This window comes from Anguilla rostrata, chromosome 6 (genome assembly GCF_018555375.3).
Source record: "Anguilla rostrata isolate EN2019 chromosome 6, ASM1855537v3, whole genome shotgun sequence".
Taxonomy (NCBI): domain Eukaryota; kingdom Metazoa; phylum Chordata; class Actinopteri; order Anguilliformes; family Anguillidae; genus Anguilla; species Anguilla rostrata.
In genome coordinates, this window is record NC_057938.1 from 39106975 (window position 1) to 39131775 (window position 24801).

The following is a 24801-nucleotide window of genomic DNA, read 5'->3' on the forward strand; positions in this document are numbered from 1 at the left end:
TCCAATTGGAGCCCCACCTACACAACATCCTGTTTTATCAGAAGTAAAGGAACACATGTTTATTAGCAAAGCACATCCTGGAAGTTAGGGAGACTTATCTCACATTAGAGTACCAACCAGCCGTAAGGCCTGATAATTGCAGTCACATGCAAACCATCCCTGGCCCTGGAGAGTGAAGGGAGAATACCCTCTGGCTCAGAGCAATGCATGGTTGGCACCGCTTCTGGGGCTCAGAGCCTGACGACCCAGTCAGCTCTGCAGAGGCCTCCCCCCCTCAGGGGAGAGTGGGTTCAGCTCCTCACACAACTCTACGACACCACTAACTCTAAGCAAAGTCAAACTAAATATTGTATGTAAAAAACTATATATATATATATATGAATTAACCAAGCACCAGATATAATCATAGTTCTTTATTTTAGAGTTTAAAGGAAACAAACCACTGCTTAAGCAGAAGGGAGACAATCGTCTTAGTTCAGTCTCCTGGATACCATGGGTGGGAGGAGCATTGAAAGAAACATCTTTTAAATCCCTTTCTAAAATGAATCCAACCCCACCCCACAGGACATATATGACTAAGTGAGCACCTCGGAGACTGAATACATGGACCTGCAACCGTTGGGCAAACAAATAGCCACGCGAGGAGGTCCAATAAGATTATCTTGAAATAAAAAAAGACAAAAAAAAAAAAAACAACGTATTGTTCAGTGACATCAACAAGTAAATAAACAAAGCTTACAAAATGAGATGGAGTGGGGCCTGAAAAAAATACTACAAAAAGACTTTTACATTCATTAACAATTGTAGAACCAGTCAATACTTACCAAACAATTATCAGTCAAAATCAGAAGAAATAAAGAAAACAAAAAAACAAGAATAATTTATCAGAAACAAATAATTTAAAGGATCTCAAAAATGACCAAAACAAACAGTGCTTACTTCCCCTACAATTGGACAATTGTGAAACAGGAGGCTAATTTTAAGTCTTGTTGAATTTTGTTTGCTCTAAAAATGGTTATTTGTTACAAAAAACATTTAACCATTAAGGTCTTTTTAATGCAATTTAAGCCTCTCATTTCAGCTTTAAATTTATAAAAAGACAGTCCAATTCTTTTGCGTTTTAGACAGAAATCATGAACGGCCTATAAATATACCATTACACCAGGACTGTAGAGCTGGGAAGTGCATGCTGGCACAGACTTGTCCGTGTAATTGCTGGTGTACATACAATACAAAACAATAGCAAAGACAAAGAAACTAGGCAAGCAAATCCAATTCAACGTGTCTGCGTGATCTAAACTAAAATTTACTTCAACAAATATATCCCAGGAGGAGTGAGTATATCCTTAAAGTGTCTTCATTGAGACTGTGCGATATGTAAATGGGAAGTTTCCCCCAAAACAACAAAAATTGTTGGCTTGTAAACGAGGATAAGGTATTCCAGGTGTGCTGGACAAGGGACAGTTGGATGAAGCCATGCAGACAGAAGATGGACACAAGGCCACTAACCTGTACTTTGGTCACAGTTGTATCTGCAGACATTCATTTTGAAATGAAATATATATGCACTTTTTTTTTTTTAACCCCTTCCTGCATTCTGGGGGAATCTCCCAAAATTGTCTGCATTCCTCCCCCCAAGTGCATGTGTTGTACAGCTATTATTGCACAATCTATGAGTTCAATCCGAGCAGTTTGTTCAGAAGGAGTGGTTCCACCGACGGCGGCCCACACAGCATGGTTGTGTTCTTGTACGTTTTTCAGCGGTCCATGACCTTCTATAGTTGACAGTGGAGTCAGGAGTTTTGACCAATAGGCTGAATGCGCCAGCAGAAATGTGCATGCTGGGAAAAAATGGATACCTTTACCTCGCAGTTAAGAGTGGGGGGAGGGGCGCCAAGTTAATGACCATCGACAATTTTTTGTTTTTGCAAAAAAGCGAGTAAAAACGTCTTCTCGGGAAATGTACGAGGCCTTTCAAACAACCGATTTAAAATGTCTCACCAAAGTGACCTTGCCCTATACAAGTTATATGTGCTTAAAGCTTGTTATTGATTTTTTTTTTGAAAACAACTACATTCAAGGCCAACTCAAGGGGTACTTCAGAAATGTTTCGTTCTCAACCTGGCAACCAAACCAAGGTTTCAGCCACTGCTTTAACCTGTGGTCAACAAGAAAATTGAGACCAAAAGAACAGATATCCCAAATCTGGGGGGAAAAAAATGGTTGGTCCACACAATTCATAAAAATCGCAAAACAGCAACAACTGAATTTGGACATGGAATTCATAAGCCCAAGAAAGTCCTCATTCAAAATGGCATCCTAACAACTTTTAAGGCCTGCTTTGTGAACAGGGAGCATCACAATTAATAAAGGCAAAGCGACAATGATAAAACTGGGATCTTAGTCACAGTGCTGTCGGGACTGCCGCAAACCTCTGGTCCATTTGGTTCTCCACAGTCCAGATCGAGGAAAAAAAAAAAAAAAACCCTTTCAGCTGAGTGAAAGCAGGAGAAAAGCACACTGTAGTGTTGCCACTCAGACACTTCACAGGAGGATGGTCTTCGAAGGCCACGCGGGTAACAACCAGCCATCGCTTCTGCTCAAGTGCCTTTTTCCACACAGGTGATAACATGCAAAAAAAAAAAAATAATAATAATAAAATAAAATAATAAAAATAAAAAAAGGAGACAGGAAAAAAAAAAAAGTGCCCACCAAAACAATGGTATTTTACACGTGACATTGAAAAGAAAAAAAAAAAAGTCAAAGGTCAAGGTCTTTGAGAATACAGCCTGGTGGGGGTTGGGGGAAATGGTAAGACCGGGGCAATGCGCGAGGGCCCTCTAGGCCGTACCGCTGGCTGAGTAGGAGAACTGGGGGAAATGAGGCCTCCTGTCGCTGTCGAATGACTCCATGTTCTCATCTAGGAGGAGAGAGGGAGAGAGTGTGAGAGAGACGCAGCAACGGCTAAGAGAAAACGTTATACCGCAGAGAGCAAAAAAAGAGGAAGAGAAGGAGAGTACGAAAAAGAGTGAGTGAGAAAGAGTTGTCAGTAGAGTACAGAAGCTATTTATTTACAAATCATTTAAGTCCAGCACCTTGATTCTTCATATGCTCCTTGTGTTTTAAAAAGAACACAAGTTTCACAGGGGCTTCAAAACTGTTGCTAATTATAATAAACTGCATGCACGACACAGTGGCTGGAATTAAAACACTACCGTGCTACTGAATTCCTGACCAAAGTAACGTTACACAACACCTCCACAAGGACGTGCAATTCTTCAAAGGAGTCCTATACACCACAAAGCGCCTTGGCCAGTCCTTTGTGCAAGTCGCCATCAGGCTCCACAACCAAGGGTAACCCCCATAATGACTTTGACTACTTACTACTGACTCCTGCATGGACTCTGGTGCACTTGCACACGGACATTCGTTGTACATTTATTTATATTTATTAGGCCATTCACTGTACAATTATTTATATTTATTGGGCCAGCAGCTCAGTATTTTTATTTTATTTTATCTTTATTTTTTATTTACTTGTATTCTTACTTATTTATCTTGGTTTGGTTGACTCTTACTCTTCCCTGTACCTCTCCTGTGTTTCATCTCACTGCTGTTTCTGCTAAGACACCTGAATTTCCCTCCGGGGATCAATAAAGGTTTATCTATCTATCTATCTATCTGAGAAAGCTGCAACTTTTCATACCAAGTCAATCGACAAATATGAACACGGAGCAAATTTACCCCCCATGATCATGCACAATGAGAGAGAGAGAGAGAGAGAGAAAGAGAGCAAGTAGAGACTTATGGGGAGGGAAAATACCTTGTCCTGGGGGGGTGATAGTGATGGTCTGTCCTGTGAACTCTTCATCAAAATACCGAGTATCTGTCTCCGAGGTGACCTGCGGCTTGAAAGGTGGATCAAGCTGAAAGAGAAAGAATGCACAGAATCCCCATCTGGTCAATCATTGAACTTCCACAATGGAACTAGTATATCCCAGAACAGCTGATAAAAAAAAACAGGGAGAACATCCAAAGGCTTATGGCTCAATGTGCCAGCTCAGGGCATAATTACTTCCTCTGAGCCATTGTTCAGGTGGGAAATTCCATTTCTTGGTGTCAACCAACTATTCAATTTTCAGGACTGTTCTCCAGGATCAACAGTAGATACCACTGCTCCAGGACATCGTAAGTAAGCTGGCCTTGGGTTCTACATAGCAGAATTTGCCAAACTGTCTCAAATCTGTATATGCTATACATATACATGCATAAAAATGACATCACGATTTTTACATGCTTCCATTGTGCTTTTAATATTGTTGCATTGTTGCCTGTATGGGCACAGAAGAAAAGAAGCATTCTGCACTACACATTCATGTCCTCAAGAGGGCGCTCCACCGCGTTGTTGCCAGTATGGCTACTGGAGAAAAGAAGCATACTACACTACACATTCATGTCCTCAAGAGGGCGCTCCACTGCATTGTTGCTTGCATGGGTACTGGAGAAAAGAAGCATACTGCACTACACATTCGTGTCCTCAAGAGGGCGCTGGTGTGCTAGCCAGATTTGACTGGCAGTGCTTGCTGCACAGCATTACCTTCCTCTCGTAGACATCCTGCCATTCGATGCCGGTGAAGAACTTGTGCTGCATGATTTCCTTGGCGTCATCTGGACCCCCACCTAACCTGTAGGAGGGAGGCACACGCTACATTTTAATTTCATAATTAAAAATGACTACATTTTAATAAAGAATGGGTCACACAAAATGCATTTGCTTACTGAGTGGGCCCTGGGTTCAAAGTTCGGGAAGGCCTGTCTTACATAAAAACATCACTGAACTACCATGTCACATGACTGCTCCTTTCATACAATGCCTGTCTTTGTAGCGCAAGATACATATTTATCTGTTAGTAAATAAGAAAGGATTCCACCTGATCCTATACATCCACCAATCGGTTAGAACACCCACCAATCGGGGGCAGGGCCACTCACCGCTGCTTGGGGTCCTTCTTGAGCAGGCCGGAAAGCAGGGACTTGCCCTCGGGCCCCAGAGTTCGAGGAAAACGGATGTCTTCCATGAGGATGAGCTCGAACAGTTTCTCGTGGTCCTGGTTGTAGAAGGGAAGGCGGCCGCACATCATCTCGTACATGACCACGCCCAGCCCCCACCAGTCCACCGCCCTCCCGTAGTCATTGTCCTCCAGCACCTGGGAGATAGGGAGGGGGAAGACTGATGCTAGATAGGGTAGTATCTCAAGGGAGGTGGGGGGGATTGAGGGGGTGGTCATCCATCTTTTTAAATCTCAAAACCTGCCCCCAAAAATGACCCGCGTCTGACCCCCAATCTCTAAACTGTTATGCTTGACAGCATTACCCAACACAAACTATATGAAATTCAGTGGCTAACACACTTATACACAGCAGCATGTCTGAAACAGGAAGCTACTCATATAGAGAAATGGACGGTAACAAGTTAGCACTGACTCTTCAAAACACTTGGGCATCTGACGCACAGTGTTACAGATTTTGTATTACTATAGTCGCAGTCCGCATTGTCGTATACCTCTGGCGCCAAATACTCGGGTGTCCCACAGAAGGTCTTCATGGTGGCGCCGTCCTTGATCCCTTCCTTACAGAGGCCAAAGTCTGTGATCTTGATGTGCCCGTCCTTGTCCAGCATTAGGTTTTCCAACTGCCATTTGGGAGAGGGGTGTATACGTCATGTCATTTGAGCTGTCATTCAGAGACCCACCTCGCCCTCTCGCCTGTGATGTGCACCTGTGTGCCTATCCATAGCTTGCACCTATAAGTGAGGTCTGACTGGGGACTTGCTTGCTCACCTTTAGGTCCCTGTAGACCACATTCTTCTCTGAATGGAGGTAATCCAGCGCTGAAACGATTTCTGCCCCGTAGAACCGTGCCCGCTCCTCCGAAAAGATGCGATCCCGGGATAGGTGGAAGAACAGCTGGAAGGGGAGGAGCCAGGGGGGTTTAAGTTCACCTAGGGTTATTCTCTGAGAAACTGTGGCATCATAAAACAGTGAGGTGTGGCATTGGGTGAGCCAAAATGGCTGACCTGTGAGCACCTGTACCCCAGAAATTTCCCAGACTCACCTCTCCTCCATTTGCATACTCCATGACGAAGCACAAACGGTCATGCGTCTGGAAGGAATATTTCAAACCCTAGCAGTGGAGAAAAGCCTTTAATACACTGTTCACCAAGGTGAAAAACTAGATAGCATGGACTCATATCCTCCTTAACAACATGCAACTTTAGCCTACAACTGTGTGGATCCACATTTCTATGGACCTTGTAAATGTATATTTTACTGTTGTCTGGTTCAATGTCCCAATTCTTCAGTTACAGATAAAATCAGACAGTACTGCTGTCTATAATGGACTATGCCGGCAATTCTGCCAGAGTTTGTAATACAATCTCACAAGCAGATCTAAACCATTCTTCAGAAGCTCAGCATCTGAAGCCAATCAAACATGTATTATTCTTAAAGGTGCAGTATGTACGTTTGTTTTAGAACACTTTCGTTCATATTTTGTTAAATGTCCTTCACATCCTGACAGATATCACAAAATTAAAAACCCAAAATAAAAAATCAAGTCTCTCCTGACAGCCCCAGGCTCTGAAATCAGCCACTCCAAATTACACTGGACCTTAACAACCAATCAGGACAGCTCTCTGCAAGGAGGCTTCTCTACCTGCCTGTCAATCTTTTTGTGCTTTCACAGCACTGTCAGGAGGCAGGGCAGGGCTACATAGATAAGAGCAGAGCAGAGATACTGCAGAGATAATGTTATAGCTAGCTAGTAAAAAACAAAACAATAGCAGAGAAAAATCTACCAAATCTGGCAAAATTGCCAGTTCTGCCTTAGCCTACAGTGGGGCATACTGATCAAAAAAAAGCAAGAACAGAAAGAAGGAATTGAACCAAGCAAGACCAAGACAAGAGTGAACATCGGTTTGGCTTTGTCGACAAAAGATGCGGGTGAAATGCGCTGTAGCAAAAATAACATTTAATTAAAAATAAAGTTTGGTTGTGCAGTGTTGCTTTCTTACTTCTTTAGCTTTGTTAACCGCGGCCACCTAATGCTAATTCAGCCGCTACCTAGCCGGAAATACTGTATCAAGCGCAATCATTTTTGCCAATAAGATTATGCTTGCTAGTTAAAATAAAATAAAAACTATAGCCGTGTTCATTAAGTCCATTATGATGACATTATGGTAATGGTAATGGACTGCATTTATATAGCGCTTTTATCCAAAGAGCTTTACAATTGATGCCTCTCATTCACCCATTCACACAGTACTAGACCATCCATGCAAGGTACATCAGCTTTTGGAGATTAGGGGTAGGTGTCTGGCTAGGGAAACTGAAGCCAGGGGGGATCGAACCGGCAACTCTCCAACTGCACACAACGCTTTAGCCTCTAGCCATTGCCCTATGCAGTTTTTTTCAATCTTGAATGACTGATGCACTGCATCCTCTCTACTTTACAACACTCTTGTCCTCTCCAGTACTCAGATGTCAATAATAACAGTGACAATATTCTCAAGCAGTAACAATACTTACAAACTTTACAACAAGTGCAGGACATAGAAGTCCGTTAATAGAAAGCATTTGTGGTACAGCTCTCAGGCAGTAGACAGGTCTCAATGCCATGAAAACCCAAGAAACCATGCGCTACGCAGGTGCGGTTAGACAGGTTACTTGTAGGTATTTGTATTTCCGCACCTTGCTGTTCATGTGTGTCATTTTGTACAATTCACAGTCCACATTCTTGAAACCAAGTCCAACAACTTATTAATCAGGGTTCTTGGTAGTGGTGGGTGAGCGACCAGGCTTTGCGATACTCAAAATATTCACAGCTATCACGGCATTAGTGACCACTCGCTTGAGTCATTCAGAGGTTTTCTGTGAATAGAGAAGTCTTGATTGGTCCACCTCGGAGTGACTCCACCCGTTGCGGGGTTAATGAAGTTTTGCTCTCCCGTCACTAGAGGTTACTTTCTCCGCGTGTAGCCCCCTCCCACACAGCGAGACGACGGCAACGCCCGGTCGGCGGGACTCACCGTCAAGAACGGGTGCTTGGAGTTCTGCAGCACTCGGTTTTCCGTGAGCGTGTGCGCTACTTCGTCCTGAAACAGTTCACAAAGAGGGTCCTGTGTGTCATCCACACTACACGCCAAGGTTTAAAACGAAAAAGAAAGGAATACGCAATGATCCACAGTGAGTTCAGCCAGTCCGCGGGGGGGGGGAGGCGGTACGTACCTTAGCCACAATCACTTCTTTTTTCAGGATTTTCATGGCGTAGTATCGCCCAGTGGCCTTCTCCTTGACCAGGATGACCTTCCCGAAAGTGCCCTTCCCGAGGAGCTTGAGGTATTCAAAGTCATGCATAGTCTGGGGGTGGGAAAGGGTGGGGGTGAAGGGGGCGACAGGAGATCAGGTTGCACTTTTAAACCGCTGTGGATTCACACGACGGACCTTGGGTAAAAGGTCTGGCCACATCCAAACATTTTAGGCGCAGGAGAAATCCGCCGGCTGCTGTAACCAGAGCATTCCTTAGACGTTTCCACAAAAAACTGCGGCGGATCGGTCGAGCGCTCGACCTTCCACCCCCTTAGGCATGAAAGAATGCGAAAAGGGCCACGAATGGGGAGACGGCCAATGCGACTCTCTGTGTTCACAGACACGTGCGCTGGGTTTCCGGAAGGGGGAAATGGAAAGGGGCGGAGGGGAAATGGAATCTGGTGCTAAACTGGCCAGGCCCTTCAGCGAGGAGGCTCAGGGACTGGAATGGGGGATTAGGACTGAGGACAACTGAGGGGGAGAGATGGGGAGGAAGAAGGGAAGGGAATGGAGGAGGGGATTGAAGAAGGGAGAGGAGAGTAGAGAAGGGGCAAAGGGGGGACTCACCACTTTGAGTCGGGGTTTGGTCAGGTACATCTCCATGTCCATGGGGTCAGGGGAGGAGTCCATCATCTCCTCCTCCTGCTTCTGCAGGCTGTCCGCCACGGCCTGGATGGCTTTCGTCCATTCTTCCCTGAAAGAAAGAAAGAAAGAAAAAGAATGATTTGCACCTTTAACTGCTATAGTCTGCAGCCGGGGTTATTTAATTGGTACTTGAGGGCAGGAAAGAATCATCATCCTGAACCAATTTAGCTGCTCTGCTCGTTTTTGAAAACGGCAGCGCTTCCAAGAAATCTGGAGACGGAGCAGACTGCAGTTTTCCAGGAGCAGTCCTGGGTTCAGATGCTACTTACAGGATATGCTCCACAAACTGCCCTGGTGTGGTTATACTTATATTGACAATGGTAAGGCTTCCCTGCTCATTTTAATAGATTACATTATATTATATTACATTAACAGAGCATATTAAATCTGGACACTGGACAGGACATAACACATACTGTGAAAAGTCAAACTTTGGTGCAAAGTTTCTGTGTGTTTGTAAGGGGGGTTTGTGTGTGCCAGGAACTGTGTCTTTGTGAAAAGGTCTGTGGTTTGTGGTCAGTAACTGCGATGGTGACAGTCTGATTGTGTTAGCAACTGTGTGATGGAGAAGGGTATGTGTGTGTTACAATAGTAACAGTGAGGAGTGTGTGTATGTTAGTAACCGTTTAATGGTGAGGAGTCTGTATGGGGGGGTAACGATGTGACTGTGATCAGTCTGTGTTTTGGCAACCGTGTGATGGAGAGGGGTGTGTGTGTGCTGGTAAGCGTGTGATGGTGAGGAGTCCATATGTGTAGGTAACTGTGATGTCGAGGAGTCTGTGTGTTGGCAACCGTGTGATGGAGAGGGGTGTGTGTGTGCTGGTAAGCGTGTGATGGTGAGGAGTCCATATGTGTAGGTAACTGTGATGTCGAGGAGTCTGTGTGTTGGTAGCCATGTGATGTTGAGGGGTTTCCATGTGAATTAGCATAGACGTACTCACCTCTCCTCAGGTGTTTCCACGTGAAAGGTGCGCTCGATGACCGTGGTCCACTGCAGGCAGCGGATGATGAAGGTGTTGGGCTTCGGCCTCTCGGTCTTCATCAGCTGGCATTCTGACCAAAGAGGGCAAACCACGGTCACGGTTATTTCTCCCCGCTGTCGTCACAGCTGCCACGGCGTTGTTCGCGTCTGAACAGAAAAGGCACGCATGTGGAGATACGGCCGGCTTACGTGCAACGGAAAAGTTGTTCAGCGGCGTCTCCAGCTGGTCCACGTCCTGCGGCCGCTCCTTGTAGCCGATGAACGTCCCGTCACTCTTCAGTAAGAAATACCGCGGCCTCCAGGTCTTGATGTACTCTCCTGTGGGAAAGCGTGAAGTGTGATTTTAACTGTACAGCTTTAAACATTACAGAATGTTTGCAACCAGAGGCTGTGGGCTCAGTCCTCAGGTAGGACAGCATCACAACACACTTTCATGATGTTAACCTGATACTTCCTTTATAAACATGTTTTGCCTCAGGAAATTCATAGCTAAATAAATGACAAAAAAGTACAGAATATAACCTACTATGTAAACCAGTGCTTTTTTTGCTAAAACAAGCACCGAATGCCACACCATAGTTCCTTGATAGAATCATGTAATGAAATATTTCAGGGATCTTCAATTACTCATGGAATTCTACCGTATTTGAATGAGTTGCCAGGCAACCACAGGACAACACCCATGGAATGTGTGGGAGACAGACTAGCAAGCTTGAAACCAACCACAGGGGAAAGACTGACATTACTATGAAGAATAACTTTTTTGTAGACCTGGGCAATTTCTGATGACAAGACCAATGGGATATTTGATCTTTTTCACTGACTTTAAAGTATTCGAAAATATTTTCAGCGGGACTCAGGAAACCTTGAAAATACAGTGAGTTTCATAAAGTTTGGAACATTTTTTTTTCTTGATTTTGTGCTCTACTTTGATTTGGTGCTGTAATTTTTGGATTTGTAATCAAATAGTCCATAGGTGGTTAAAGTGTCAATTCTCAGCTTTTAAGGGGTATTTCTATGCATTTTGGTCATACCATGTAGAAATTACAGTACATAGATCCCCATTTCAGGGCACCATAACATTTGGAACAAACTGCTGTGCAGGTTTTTCTAATGAGTCTGGTGTTCAGTTACTTCCGTAGTGCACATAAGAAAGCTTTCAGTATCTAGTCTTGATTCTAGGCTTCTGATTGCCTTTGGAGTCTGTTATTGCCTTTGTCAATATGAGGACCAGAGTTGTGCCAATGAAAGTCAAGGAAGCCATTATGAAGCTGAGAAATAAAAAAATAAAATAAAAAAACAGAGACATAGGCCAAACCATAGGCTTGCCATAATCAACCATTTGGAACATCATTAAGAAGAAAGAAGGCACTGGCGACCTCAGTAATGGCACAGGGCCTAATAGGTCAAGGAAGATCTCTACAGAACCAGTGAATTCTCACCATAATGACACACCTGTCCAACAGGTCAGAAACATTATCTGAAGTACCCCAACTAATGTTGACACCACACCCCAGAATAGTGGTGTGCTTTGGTTGAGACACTGCGTGGATATACACAGTTGGTGCACTTCAGCAGAAAGTAGCTTTCGAAGAAACAGTGCACAACAAGGTCTGTGGATGTCCCTGAGCAACTGCGTAGTTATATTTGGAAAGATATGTTGCTGTTGAGTTTTACTAATCTAATTTTTTGGCGCTTTGAGGACAGCAACATTGTTTTCACAATGTCGACGCTGGACCCAGAATACTGGTGTGCATTGGTTGGTTGAGACATTGCAGTGTGGGCAGCCCCATGACCCCATCGTTCCGCTTTTCTTCATTTCTTCCTTCCACTTTTTATTCTCACCACTTCTACTTTTTATTTTATTCAAAAATTTACCTCTTCCTCTGTCGCCTCCTGCCTGGACCATAACAGAGAAAAAAGGCCCAGCAGGGTGATGGGAACACTGCCCAGCAGTGGGCACACAGTTTTTTCAAAGAGAGGACAAAATCAACAACCAAGGTCCTACTCACCCTGGTTAGTGGCTTTGACTCCCATTTACTTTCACACTGTTACAATATGGCTCTTTACATCTGGGCATTTGGTTGTATAAATAAATGCAGTCATCACCCACCTCAGCCGATGTATGTGGTGAGTGCCATGGCAAAAAAACTGGCTGCTTTGTATCGTACGAGTGGAAAGTTCTAACACCACCCACCACAGATCCCAGACATACACACACACACCCACCCACAGATCCCAGAACGGGATGAAAAGTGCTATATAAAATGTACTTCATTGATCTTTGTCCTCCTCAGGCAATGCAAAGTTCTGTGGTTTTCCAGGCAGGCCCATGTCCTCATGCTCTTACAGGTAGAGCCCAGGAACCTGTACACCCTGCCCTCGGGAGTCAGTGTCACAGTCAGATACTAAAGCTACTGCCAAAAGCTTGCCCTGGGTCATCATGGTAAGCTCAGGTCTTCAGACATGGTGACACTAAAAAGGTCAAATGAGGGTGGAAAAATGACAAAAAAAAGTGTCCTCTCCCATTGAACTTGGCAAGCCACAACAAATACCTGGTATTTTCTGAATGGGGGGGTTTGAAACAAAACTTTAATCAAAACTACACCTGTAAAAAGTCAGCAAGGACTACTTCAACATTCAGTCAGGAAAAACAACAACAGCATTATGTTGTTTCTGTTCAGCTCCGGGGGTCAAATTAGCACTTAACACAGAGTGAAAACGTTCAATAAATGTGTTAGCTGGTTGGTTTCAGGCCTGCTATGAACCGCAGGGCCAAAATGGTCTCTGGCGCTGGGCGTGGTTTTAATTTCAATTTTTTTTAACCCGCGACCGAGAAATCAAGTGTCGTTTCTGATAATGAACAAGCACATTCTACAAAACAGGAAGTGATGCACCAGACAGCCTGGCCAAGCACCAGATAACATCAAAAACAAAACTCTGCACAGCACACGTCTGGAAACTGACACGACTGCGCACGACCAATCACACCAGGGGCAAGTGGCGACAGATCAGATCGCCTGATGACAATCTCATTAAAATGTTTCTTCAAAATAAGAAACTTTATTTTGAAGTGATGTGAAATCTACCACTGAATTTTCAGCTCAGCAAAACAGAAGGTCAGGGAAAGGAGCGCAGGATGAATGGAGGAATAAGTCTGAGAGAGGAAGTGGGGAGGAAATGGAGCAATGCTTGTGAGCGCATGAGGGAAGGATCACAGACATGGAAGAAGATGCAGAAATGACAGGAAGCAGAGAGGACAGAGAGAGAAAGCCCTGGTAGAACAGAAACAGCGATGTTATACCTGTTGCACATGTTCAAAATGTTCTTCAGAACAGAAGTTGGCACAAAATCCTGAAACGGATCGGGTATTGTTGAGGATCAGCGCACCCCTGTATTAGAGATTTTGAGACTACTTCGAGACACTCTGTTGAGTAAAATGAGACATTTTACTCATCATAAATCATGAAGCCGTACAGATGGGCAACTTACCAAAGTAACTGAGCTAGTACTGGAGTGCAACAGAAGTGCCCCGCTCAAAACTAAAACCTGCAACCTCCTGACAATTCAGCTACCCCACAACCGTTCTAACCCAGGCAAACTAAACATGCTGCGGATTCAAAGACGCCACACCGATACAGTACCAGATATGAAGAGGATGTGGCCGCACAGAAGCAGTCTGCTTTCATATTAAGAACCAGTTTCCTTCTCCGCTCGGGGGTAGTGTGTTTCACGTGAACTCCGCCACCCCTACTTTTTTCTCGTCAAAACGTATGTGACCCTGCATTCAGCCCAGCTCTACCTGTACCACACAGCCGTCTCCCTTTAATCTGGGCCGTGTTCAGCTAGCAAAGGTAAAATCCCCGTACGCGTCGCGGATTTCTCGGTCGAAAAGCGAGTCACTCAAAGGAGTGAAGTGGTAAGTCATTCTGAAATGTACTGTGCCCATCCAATAAAGTTTTTACAATGCCCTTACAAAAAAAAAACATTTATATTCACATGTATTTAAGAGATTCCCCATTTCACATTTAATTACCCTACCATGGCGTGTGACTTTGCAGACTGTGCAGACTTCTCTAGCCTTAATAGGAAAAGAAAACCATGATAAATCTTATTTCCTCTTCCTGTTGACTCATCCTTCTGTGGCATTGAAAAAAACAAAACATTTTCAGAGAAAAAGGCTTACAGTGCATTTTTAGGAATATGAATGCAACTACAGAACTGCACACTACTTCAGTCCAGGGAAATCCTCTGTGCAAATAAAGTGGTTCTCAATTAGAAATATAACCTTCATATCTGACACAATTATTTTGCAAACCTCAGCTGTCATATCATCGGGTTAATGTAGGCTAATATAAAAAAATATTTACAGCCCAACCTCTCCTTTTGAATGTCATTTGGTGTCAGCGAGGACAACCCCAGCACCCAAAAAAGGCTAAAATGATAAAATAATGCATACAAAATAGTTCTGAGTTAAAGAAAAAAACAAAAACTTTCTTTGCTTCAATGATTCAATGAACAGCTTAAAGTACACAAAAGTTCTAAAATCTGGCCGACTCTCACTTTTTTAGGCCTTCACTAGTCAGTCAGATGCATGTCTCGGATCCAGCTTGTTTTTTTCGGGTAAGACCGCACCATTTGCTTTCGGATGAGCAAGATCAGAACTGAATCGTCTCTTCGCGCAGAGCTCAGTAAAATTCCGATGACACGGGCAGGGAAATACCAAAACAAAAAAAAAAAACAAATTCAAGTGCCCCTGGTCGATTAAGTGCAATTTCCCGCAGATGATGTCACCGCTATAAAAAAGCCTCGCGATCTTGCGCGTCCAAAATGAAGACCGCGGCCGAGCCGCGCGGCGCTAAATCAAAGCCCGCCGCTCACTGACGGTGTCTGTCCGAATAGCTGACCTCGGATGACCCTGTGGCAGCAAAGCGCTGGCTGTTTTTTTTTTTTTTTTTTGGGGGGTGCGGGGCAGCATACGGTTCCTCTTTCCTTCCCCAAAAAACACTCAGAATTGCCCAAAATTTACCAGGACAGCGAGGAAGCCTGAGCTCAGCCTTCTATCAGCGGCGTGAGTTAATACCCTCAAGCAGGAACCGAAGCGAGAAAAAGGTTGTATGCAATGCTGCTCAAAGCCAACAGGTATTCAAAGAATGCCACCGGGCATTAGAAATGGCAGAATTCCAGACGAGGCCCTGCTTTGTGTTCGAACTGCACCCAGGTGCTGCTGAACGCAATTAAATTAAACCCAGGGAAAGTCTTTGGACATACCAAATGCTTATAAATTAGCCTGATCGGTGTGTATTAAAATGTGTACGCCTTTTGTCCAATGAGGTACTGTCCTGGGAGTTCAACTGCAAACAATGCTAAATAAAACTTAAGTGCACTTAAAGACAGTACCCAGACTGAGGCAGACTACTCAAGTCCATGAAATCTGTCCTGTGTCCAATTCATCGTAATCAATAATATACTCTCGCTAGAGACAAAACAGTGTTCCAAAATTCACCATTGCTGAATTTTATTGGTGCTCTTTTCCCCTCCATGTGTATGTCATCTGGTCATGACTGTAACTGTATCAACAGCCTTTTCTCTGCTGCGAGATACAGTAGCAGCTCAACACAGGTGGCGGTCAGATGGTAGCTTTGGGCTAGCCGTGTTCTGTTGAGGGAACAGCGCTGGGGTCAAAGCGAAGCAGGCGCTGGTTGAAGACAAACAGTCTGGTCCCAGCTGATGCTGAAGCTCCACACTGAAGGCTTGCCCAAGAGGGCCAAAGCCCGGCAAATTTTTCCAGGTCCATTTCAGCAGCACGCAAAAGAACTCTGTGGGCTGGTCAAAAATGGTTCGATTTCGGACGGCGATTAAATGGTTGAAATGCAGGCTGATTTATGCCTTACCCCACGTTACCATCCATGCCCAGTGCCTCACAGTCTCATGGACGACGGTAAGACGTCATAAGACGTCATAAGAGTCACAAATGCAGAACATCACCAGCTCATTAAAAAGTTAAGCGTTATTCTAAACACCAGTATAACAATGTCAAAGTAATAAAGGTTACAAAGTACGGAGCCCAGCGGTCCAGAAGCTGACTTGATACGGTGCTTAGTGACAAATTGACATTCTGTTCTCACCATCAAATATTCTAAACCCCGTTCTCAGATGTAAATATTGGAGCATGACGGTCACCTCGTTTGTGAAGCCATCCCTCCTTCACGATCCCCACTTCGCTCATGGCGGCCCGCAGGGGCAGTCTGCTCGCTGGGGGTCTAAAAAAAAGAGGCGGCGGCGGTCCGGTCCTGCGGCGGTCCTTTCACTCCGACCGGGGGTGGAAGCTGAGGTCACCGGCTGAGAGAGAGAGAGAGAGAGAAAGAGAAAAACAATGGCTAAAAATTAACACAGGCTCCAGTGAAACATTTATCCCGTGCCCGCTCGAACGTTAACACCGCGTCCGTCCGCAACCGAAACTCCGGTGACCCTGGAGCTTGGGACAGTTGAGAGCGCGTCGGATATCGCAGCGGATGGAAGAGAGAGGTTATTAACACGCCTAGGCACGGCAGGAAAACAAACACGGTAATCATCTACGCAGGCACCTGTTTGGAAATACGCTCGCCCTAGTTACAAACTTCTCGCGAAACGAGAAGTCTTACATAAAATCCAAAAACTCTTCGCCGCCCGCCAAAACCGCTTCCTTCCGCCGCGCTCCGCGATGCGTGACGCCCGCGAGACCGCGTTAGCTCGTTAGCGACGGGAACACGCTCGAGGAAAAATCGCTTCGTTTGGGGTTTCGTTCGGAAGACCTCGATCTCTTCGCTCCCCATCCTGTTGTTTACGTTTCCGATAGCCTCCTTTTCCTCATTAGCAACAGCCACGGGGCACACGCAGGAAGGAACACGTCCGCCGACTATCGACAGGTCCCAAATTAGCCACGCATCTGGGAGACCTCTGCGCTTAATGATTTTCTCGTTCAACCGGACATAAAATGTTTTTTTGTGCACGATTTCTTTCAGCCAGTTGCATCAATTACGCAGTGTTAAAAATAAATAAATAAATAAACTACACCAGCAGGCCTGGTGAACATTATCCACACTTGTCAGGGAATAAAACGTCTGACAAGTTCCATGCCATCTGGTATGACAGCATCTTTTTTTTTTTTTTTTTGAAAACTTTATCACACCTATAGGCCCATTTTACAAGCATTGCGTACAAGGTGACAAGATTATATTGTTTGGCCATTTCCCACAGTACAGTGCACAGTCCGGACCTGCAGTTCTGTTCTATACAGTGGACCGCTCAGCAACAGACTGCGGAGATGTCCTGAGATGGCTCGCAGCTGCATGCGAGGTCTTGCTGCTCCGCAATGCATTTCTCAGACGCAGGCTGCAGTGAGAGCACCTCAGTGGGAATGCGCAGAGCAGGTGGGCCTGCCGCATTATGCTGGGAGGAGGAGAACACGGCGTTCCCGCCGCTCAGACTGTCTGCAGACACCCCGCTGCATCAGACAGCTCGCGCTCTGGGATTCACTCCCCGAACCAAACTCGCGTCAAATGCCAGGGATAGCAGCCCTCTGGCATACAACGCGCACTCTACCGCACACACACAGACGCACACGCGCGCACACACACACACACGCGCACATACACGCACGCGCACATACACGCACGCGCGCAGGCACGCGCGCACGCACACACAGGAACAACTGTCTTATATACACAACCATTCTCTCCCAGACACACACACACAGAAACAGACGGGTCCTTTCCTACACAAACAAAAACGCCCTGTCTAATACACTCATTCATTCTCTCTCTCTCTCACACACACACACTCGCACACACGCACACACTCACACACACGCATGCACGCACACACACACACACACAGCCTTGCCCCCTGCCAAAAGCCGCAGCAGGGCTCGAGAGCGAGGCTGGGAGGCGGCCAGCCCTGGCCTGGCGGCGATGGGGATGAACCCAGTGCCCTCACAAGGGGGGGGGGGGGGGGGGGGTCACGTGTCTCGCTGGATCATTCCGCATTCGGGCCCTCGCTTCGGGCATCCACCCTGCTCCGCGCCTGTCAGTCTCGAGTGGAGGGAAAACCACTGCAGTCCGGAAAAGGGCCGAGCGAGGAAGACACTGCCACAAGCGCTCTCTAACGGAGCGCCCGCCACGGTTACCATGGTATGGATCTTCAGCACTTACCTCGATTCAACCCAAGTTTACTCAGTATGCATACGCTTCCCGAAGCCTGGGCATAACTTCTAAATCAAGCAATCATAATACTGCCACAAGACTATAATAGTTCTCAACGGAAATATACAATGAACGGAAATAAAAAGGTACAAATAAAAGTAGAACACCGTCAAAACAAAAATAGTATTTCAGACGTGGAAGTGTTGGGATGTGTAAATGTCACGCAACTGTGACCGAGGTGTTGTGGGCTGGTAGTTACCTTTGTGATACGGTACACCCAGGGTTAAAGATCAAGTTAGCCTGCTAACCCCACAATCTCGCATCATAGCAGACCCCCGGGCATCTTATACATTGAAGTTGTGGTGGGAAAAGGGCAGCTTTTCCTGTACGGTGAATGGATATATAATTGCATCTAGTTTAGGTTTAAATGCGCTATTGGCCGTTTTCCTAGCAGTTCCTCCAAGGTAAAGACAGTAAACCTGGTTTACTGCAAAGAAAAAAATATCCCTGCTCAGTCTGGATTGGATAGGATTGGATAAAAGATTATCCAATCAACGCACACTGACAGTTCACTGCTGCATCTATTCATAGCTTGCCACATCATTAGCAATACAGTCAACAATTTTTGGAGAAGAGGGAAGTAAACAGCATTCATCAGCTCCGGAAAGATGATCCGATGATTTGCCGGAATGCAAATGAAAAGCCTCTCCTCAAAAACTGGTTCTGCGGCTGCTGTGTGGCTCATCCCGTTAAGGCACCGTTCCAGAGCACCTAACTGCTCACCAGCTACCCTTGCTGGTCAATCAGGTGCCGACAGCCTGCAGTGCTTGAAGTGTGAGGCAGCAGCAGCAACTCAACGTAATTCTTTGGAGGACGGCACGTGCTTGACTACGCTCCCTCAGAGTTGACAGCGGAGGCTGCAGCAATAAGCGCAGCTGACGAATATGATTGGGCAAATGGAAAAGAAAAAATATTGAAAACAGGAATTTAAAAAAATTACTATACCCTGAAGAAATAGCACATAATCTGTTCCATTTGCGCTGAAACTGACAGAGGGGATACTGCCGGATTTATACAAGTACAAAGTTGAAGCGTCATCATAAACAAAAACAAGCAAGGAATAGCAGGTCCGTTCTCTGAAATGAAGCAGAACTCAGCTAAGCACCGCTACTAATTACAGCTTTTTAGTGTGTTGTTTGTTTTAATGCTCTGTAGCTTAGCAACTGCCATCCCCTTGGTTTCGAACAGACCACCGTGCAGGAGAAGCCACATTTTTGAGTCTAGCCTGAGGGGTGTGTGTTTGGGGGGGGGGGGGGAGCTTTTTTTTTTTTTAGGAATTACTCAGGGATTTTTGGGTCATTTCGGTTCATCAACTTACCTTTTAAACTCCGTGATTCAACTCAGTCTCTTAAAGGGGCACTCCTGCAATATTGGTGCCAGGTGGGGAAGGAAGGGCTAAATGTAAACACCAGAAATGTGTATTCGATGCACATATTTCTCCTGTAGATGCACATATTTCTCTTGTAGCTTAGACTATGTGGAGTTTGGGGATTATACTTTGTCGGGGTTGCACTAGTGCCGGCCTTGTGAATGGTGAATGTTTCATTATCCCAAATGCTTCAGCTGCCAGCTTCTCTGCCTCCTCCCTCTGGGTTACGATGCAGTTCAGATCCGTTTCGGTTCCTGTCGTCGGGAGGGGCTTCTGATTTGGGTGACCACTTCAAAAGCACAGCACTGCTTGCTCTGTTTTTGCTTCTTTCTTTCTTACCACCACCAACCCCCATATTTGTCAACCCAATTTACAGCAGCTACTGTCCCATCCCATTCCTGCCACTTTCTCCATTGGGTTGGGGATGGTATACGCTCCCTTGGGCATTATGTCTTTGAACATCCACACACAGTTACCACGCAACAGCTGAGCTGTGCTGTGCTGTGCTGTGCTGTGCTGTGCTGTGCTGAGCTGAGCTAAGCTGAGCCGAGCTAAGCTAAGCTAAGCTAACCTGCCGTGGTGACCACGGCACAGTTCCGTGTAGCTGACGCCGGCCAGCAGTGGGTCAACTGGAAGAGCTGTGAGTGCGACATGAGGCAGGGGTTTGTGCTTCCCCCTGAACCCCCCACCCCACTCCTTCCCTGGGCTGTGAAACCACAGCCAATAAATGCTTCACAGTGTGGGACTCCCAACACAGCCCACAATCCAGGCTGTGGGACACATCACTGAACTCCACACAAGTCCCTTTACAGGATACACCACTAGGGAGCCTAAGCACTGGCCTTAATGGTAATAACGAACTACTCTGCATGGCAAATTGTAATTTGGATCACAGCGATCATCAAGTGTGAATGGAAGGACCTTTGTTCAAAGGAAAGCCAGCGAGGGAGGGAAATATATTTTGAAATTTGACGTCAAAAAATCTGATCCTTCCTTCTTTCTGTACATTCAACCCATTCTAAACACCAGATATCTACACATTTCACACAAGATCTCAATTTACGTATTTAGTTGAGTAAAGTTACAGTTACCCTAAAACAGTCATGAGCTAGCAGACCCTTTCCAGCCATGCATTATTTTCAAAGCCTGTCTAGACATTTGGTCAATTTAGGAAGGACACAAAATGCTGACTGATATCCTATGTGCCATCCTGTTTTGTGACTGCAACCAAAACGAAAAGAATAAAGGACAGTGTAACAACAAACCATTCCTCACAACACCTATGTAGCAAAAACAAAGGATTACTGTTACAGATGATGTGTGGGGTTGGGCGAATCAGGGAAGGTGTTCAAGTTAAAACCACATAATGCGAGTACAGGGGTTACTGTGAGGATGTCCATATCCGACTGCCTGATAATGCATCCTTACCTCAACGCACGACCAAGACAATACACTTATACTGGATTTCCTCCAATTCTGCATGTACCTATGGCAACAAGGGCCCTTCACTCCTTATCCTAGTAGTCAGGAAGTAGCTGCTACATGGACACATGTATGTTTCAAACAGTACGAGCAATGCAAAAACGCTGAATGTGCACCTATAGGTGAACATCTTTATTATGGCATCAGTTTGAAATATAGATCCCCTGGCAACGAATGAGTGAACACCCACCACCCCCCCCCCCCCCCACCCCCCAAAAAAAACTTACTCATGGAGTACCCATTCACACAACACCAAAAACATTGGCCCTAGGTTTTTAAAAATGTACACCTCCAATAAGAGCCCATATACTCCCACACACCATCACTATCCTTCCATACATAACATATTGTATAAATATTTCCATAAATTCAGATCTGAAACCCTCTTGATAAAAATGTGGCAAATGACATGCTGTAAAAATTGAACATTTTGATCTACAGCAACTAAATTCAGAGAATTAAGTTATTTTGACAGCTGCAGTATTTCTCTGTTCTGCCAGAAACCAAAATGTGTTATTTGAAATTTAAGACACAAATCACTGAGAAGTTCATTAAGCAGCTGAAAATAATAGCAGTGCACCTGTAGAAACAGAGGCACTACATTGGATGCAATATTCAGTGCCCTCACATGCCCTTCAAAATAAAGTCCAATCCTTGACACAAAGGAAATGATCTGACTAATATGAGCGATTAGCTCACTGTATATTTGGCAATAGCTTTTAATGCCAAATCTGGAAGTTCTAGATCTGAGAACATCAGCTACCCAAGACTGATGCAAGAAACAGTATCGCACAATTTATATATAATGCAGTTCTACTTTGATTAATTAATTAATTAACGTTGCGTGAGCACTATAAATATTTACGTTCTATGCCACCCAAAATAGTTGAAATTGTTGTCTAAATATAGGCCACCCTGTGTATCTTCAACTACTGCAGGTATTAAAAGATAAACCGATGATTTTTAATTATTTTTAATCTCAGCGAATGGCTCTGGCTATTGTCATGTCGAGATCATAATATTTATTTATACATTTTCAGATATGATTAATTAAAGCCGTTTTAAGGTTAAATAACTTAAATAACTTAATAAATATTTTAAACTAAGTTGAATGCAGTCAAAATCGTCCATATTGCAGCTGTATGCCCAAAATTGTCTAGTGATTTCTTGAGAATATAAATTCAGTTTTTTTTTTGTTTGCTTCTTCTTTTTTTCATTTTTAAAAATAGTAGGCACATTTTATCAACATGATGTTACAATTTTGCTATGACATTTGACAAACCCGAACTGTGAGTAGAGCACATTTCAGAGTGAGACGATTTGTCGTATTTTTTCAACAAACTGCCATTATGACACTACTGATGTGATGCCTTCAATACAGTAAAATAACCACAGTGGTTGGTTCATTCGTACATGGGGAGCGAGTAGGCACCATTTTATCACATCAATCTGCTGATATTAGTGATGTTCCGAAGCGAATTCACACGTTACACGATTAGACCAAATGTATTGTGTCTAAAACGCGTTCTGGAACTTGAATTTAGAATTCTTATGTCAATAATTAATAGATATGTCCTTGGGGAAACTAAGAAATTACACGTCAAAAAAGAAAGAATGGAATGAAGAAACATTAGTCTCTATCCAGGATTGGATAACAGGATTGAGAGTTCTTTACCTTAACGCGAGTTCACCAAATTAATTCAGACAAACTTGTTTAGAATTGTTTCAAGCGAAGCTGCAATGCGCACTCCATCCTGGTACAATGTGGTAGGCTGTCTAAATGATCCATTTCCTCTACCAACCCAAGAACAGCACCCTACATCCGAACGCCCAAATCGTCTTAAAGCCTAAAGCATAGGTCGAAACTGCGTTCAGTGTAAGTTTTGAGGTGCAGTAGCGATCCGTTGTACTGCAGCTAAAACACATTGACACGCATTGTAAAAGAAATGTATTTGAACGGCCTGTAAATGTGATTCGAAGAGTAGGCTACTTATTCGAAGAGCACAGAATGATCTCAAGTCAAAGAGGAGTTCGATAAAATTGAGAGATACTTGCAATCCATCTAATCGACGAGATAAATTCAATGCTAATCTGAAGAAAAACATTATGAAATGGGAGAAAACGTATGCGGCCTCAAGGTGCACTCTACAATACAAATAAAATGACCAGGAAAAGTGTTTTAAGATTCAAAGCTTCGCCAAACTAAACAGGTATCCGTAGAGCAAAGTTTATATGCTTAGTCAACTAGGTCAAAGATTAAATAACAAAATACCTCGAAATAAATTACCCTGTGACCTATCCCAATATTCACCTATTTTTGTCGTATTTTTCTCGTTTTTCAGTGGGTCCTGGGCCTAGCCAGGGGAGAGGATAGCTGCATCCCATTGACTATAATAGGACCTACCTTCGGTAGTATCTGCAGTCGGGCTTTGACAAAACAAGGGAAACAAAAGTAAAAATGTTTACCTGGTCCAATGTTTCAGAAGTGACTCCCGGCCATTACTTAGGAAACCTTCGTCGATTTATTAAGCTGATACGTCTTTGAAAATTCCTGGTAAAAATCTTCTAATTTAGCTACTCTTCGTTCTCTTGCCGTTCTTCTACTATATCTCACAAGCCTTCTGTCCGTATTGCTCCTGTGTCACACTCCTTTCTCCGGGGTCCTAAACCCGACGAGTTCCGAGAACTTAAACCTCACTTGCACCAGACCTTCAGTGTGCAACGCAACATAAAGTAACGAACACTGTTGCTGTGATTTCCAGTTGGCTACACCAGACAGTGAGCCCTTTACTGTCAGGGAAAATACCACCTAGCCCATACAAAGCAAACGAGCGTGTGATTCTAGGCTATTTATGTTCCACCCATTCGAACAACAAGATCTGTATATTTGCCCAAAGAGCTATTTTCGATTTAATTTTTTTAACCAATATTTAACACCAACCTTTTTTATCTCCAAATTTGGCATGTTCGTTCAATGGCCCGTTTCACCACTACAATCACCTGCTTGCTTAATGGGTGCCTTAGAGTGTAATAAATACAGATTTTTGAAAAAGAATAAATTATTTAGAATTTTCATTGCAACCTAGAATGGAGAGCAAGAAGTCAGAGGTGTATTCCCCATATACTAGTCAAAAATTGCATACCTTAAAAAGCAGACTTGCAAGATGCGAGACAAAATCATTTTAATGGGCATGAACCTGTGTGTATGCATGCATATCTTTGTGTGGTTGGCATATTTTTGTGTATGTTTACCAATATGTATGTGTTTGCTCAATAGTTATAGTGTATGTGAACATGTGTCTGCTGAACATGTTTGTGTGGGAAGGTACATTGAACAGAAGCACTTTCTCTTTCAGTTTCCCTAAGCAGATGTTCCTTGAAAGGGAGCTGTGCGGCTAGTTTTGGCCTAGATGCTGCTTTTTCACACATAGGAAATCCCCTGATACAAGCATGTCCAGTAAACAACAAGACCGAGTGGTGTAGTAGGAAGTACAAACGGTTTCTCTTCACCCCCCCGCCCAGAGCAGGAGTACAACTGAGAGCCTGTTATTTAAAGGTGAACTTTGTTTTTTTGCAATGTTAGTTTCAATGTCATTTAGGCCAACTGAACACCATTAAAAAATGCACCACTTAAGATTATAATGTACACCTTCCCATACTGTTCACCTCTCATAACAAAGTACTCCAGCTAGGTACTCTAGGTAATACTGTACC

General features: G+C 44.3%; 1 protein-coding gene across 1 annotated transcript; it reads right to left on the reverse strand.

Annotated features, from left to right (window-relative positions):
- Positions 1 to 398: 398 nt before the first annotated feature.
- On the reverse strand, positions 399 to 23789 carry LOC135257110 (RAC-alpha serine/threonine-protein kinase-like). The gene is made up of 14 exons (XM_064339544.1): positions 23554 to 23789; positions 16177 to 16335; positions 10183 to 10311; positions 9953 to 10064; positions 8934 to 9060; positions 8286 to 8417; positions 8087 to 8152; positions 6115 to 6183; positions 5841 to 5966; positions 5564 to 5692; positions 4993 to 5207; positions 4598 to 4685; positions 3824 to 3926; positions 399 to 2920 (listed from the first exon to the last, which is right to left on the reverse strand). Exons 2-14 carry the CDS (start codon positions 16220 to 16222, stop codon positions 2841 to 2843), a joined length of 1422 nt encoding a protein of 473 aa, XP_064195614.1. The 5' UTR covers positions 16223 to 16335; positions 23554 to 23789; the 3' UTR covers positions 399 to 2840.
- Positions 23790 to 24801: the final 1012 nt, after the last annotated feature.

Bases quoted from the DNA above. Each gene is read 5' to 3' on its own strand.
- LOC135257110 (XM_064339544.1), bottom strand. From the start codon at position 16,222: ATGAGCGAAGTGGGGATCGTGAAGGAGGGATGGCTTCACAAACGAG. The intron at 10,065-10,182 runs GTAAGCCGGCCG...CTCTTTGGTCAG, and splicing joins GAACAACTTTTCCGTTGCAC to AATGCCAGCTGATGAAGACC. The intron at 9,061-9,952 runs GTGAGTACGTCT...TCTTTCTTTCAG, and splicing joins GTGGAAACACCTGAGGAGAG to GGAAGAATGGACGAAAGCCA.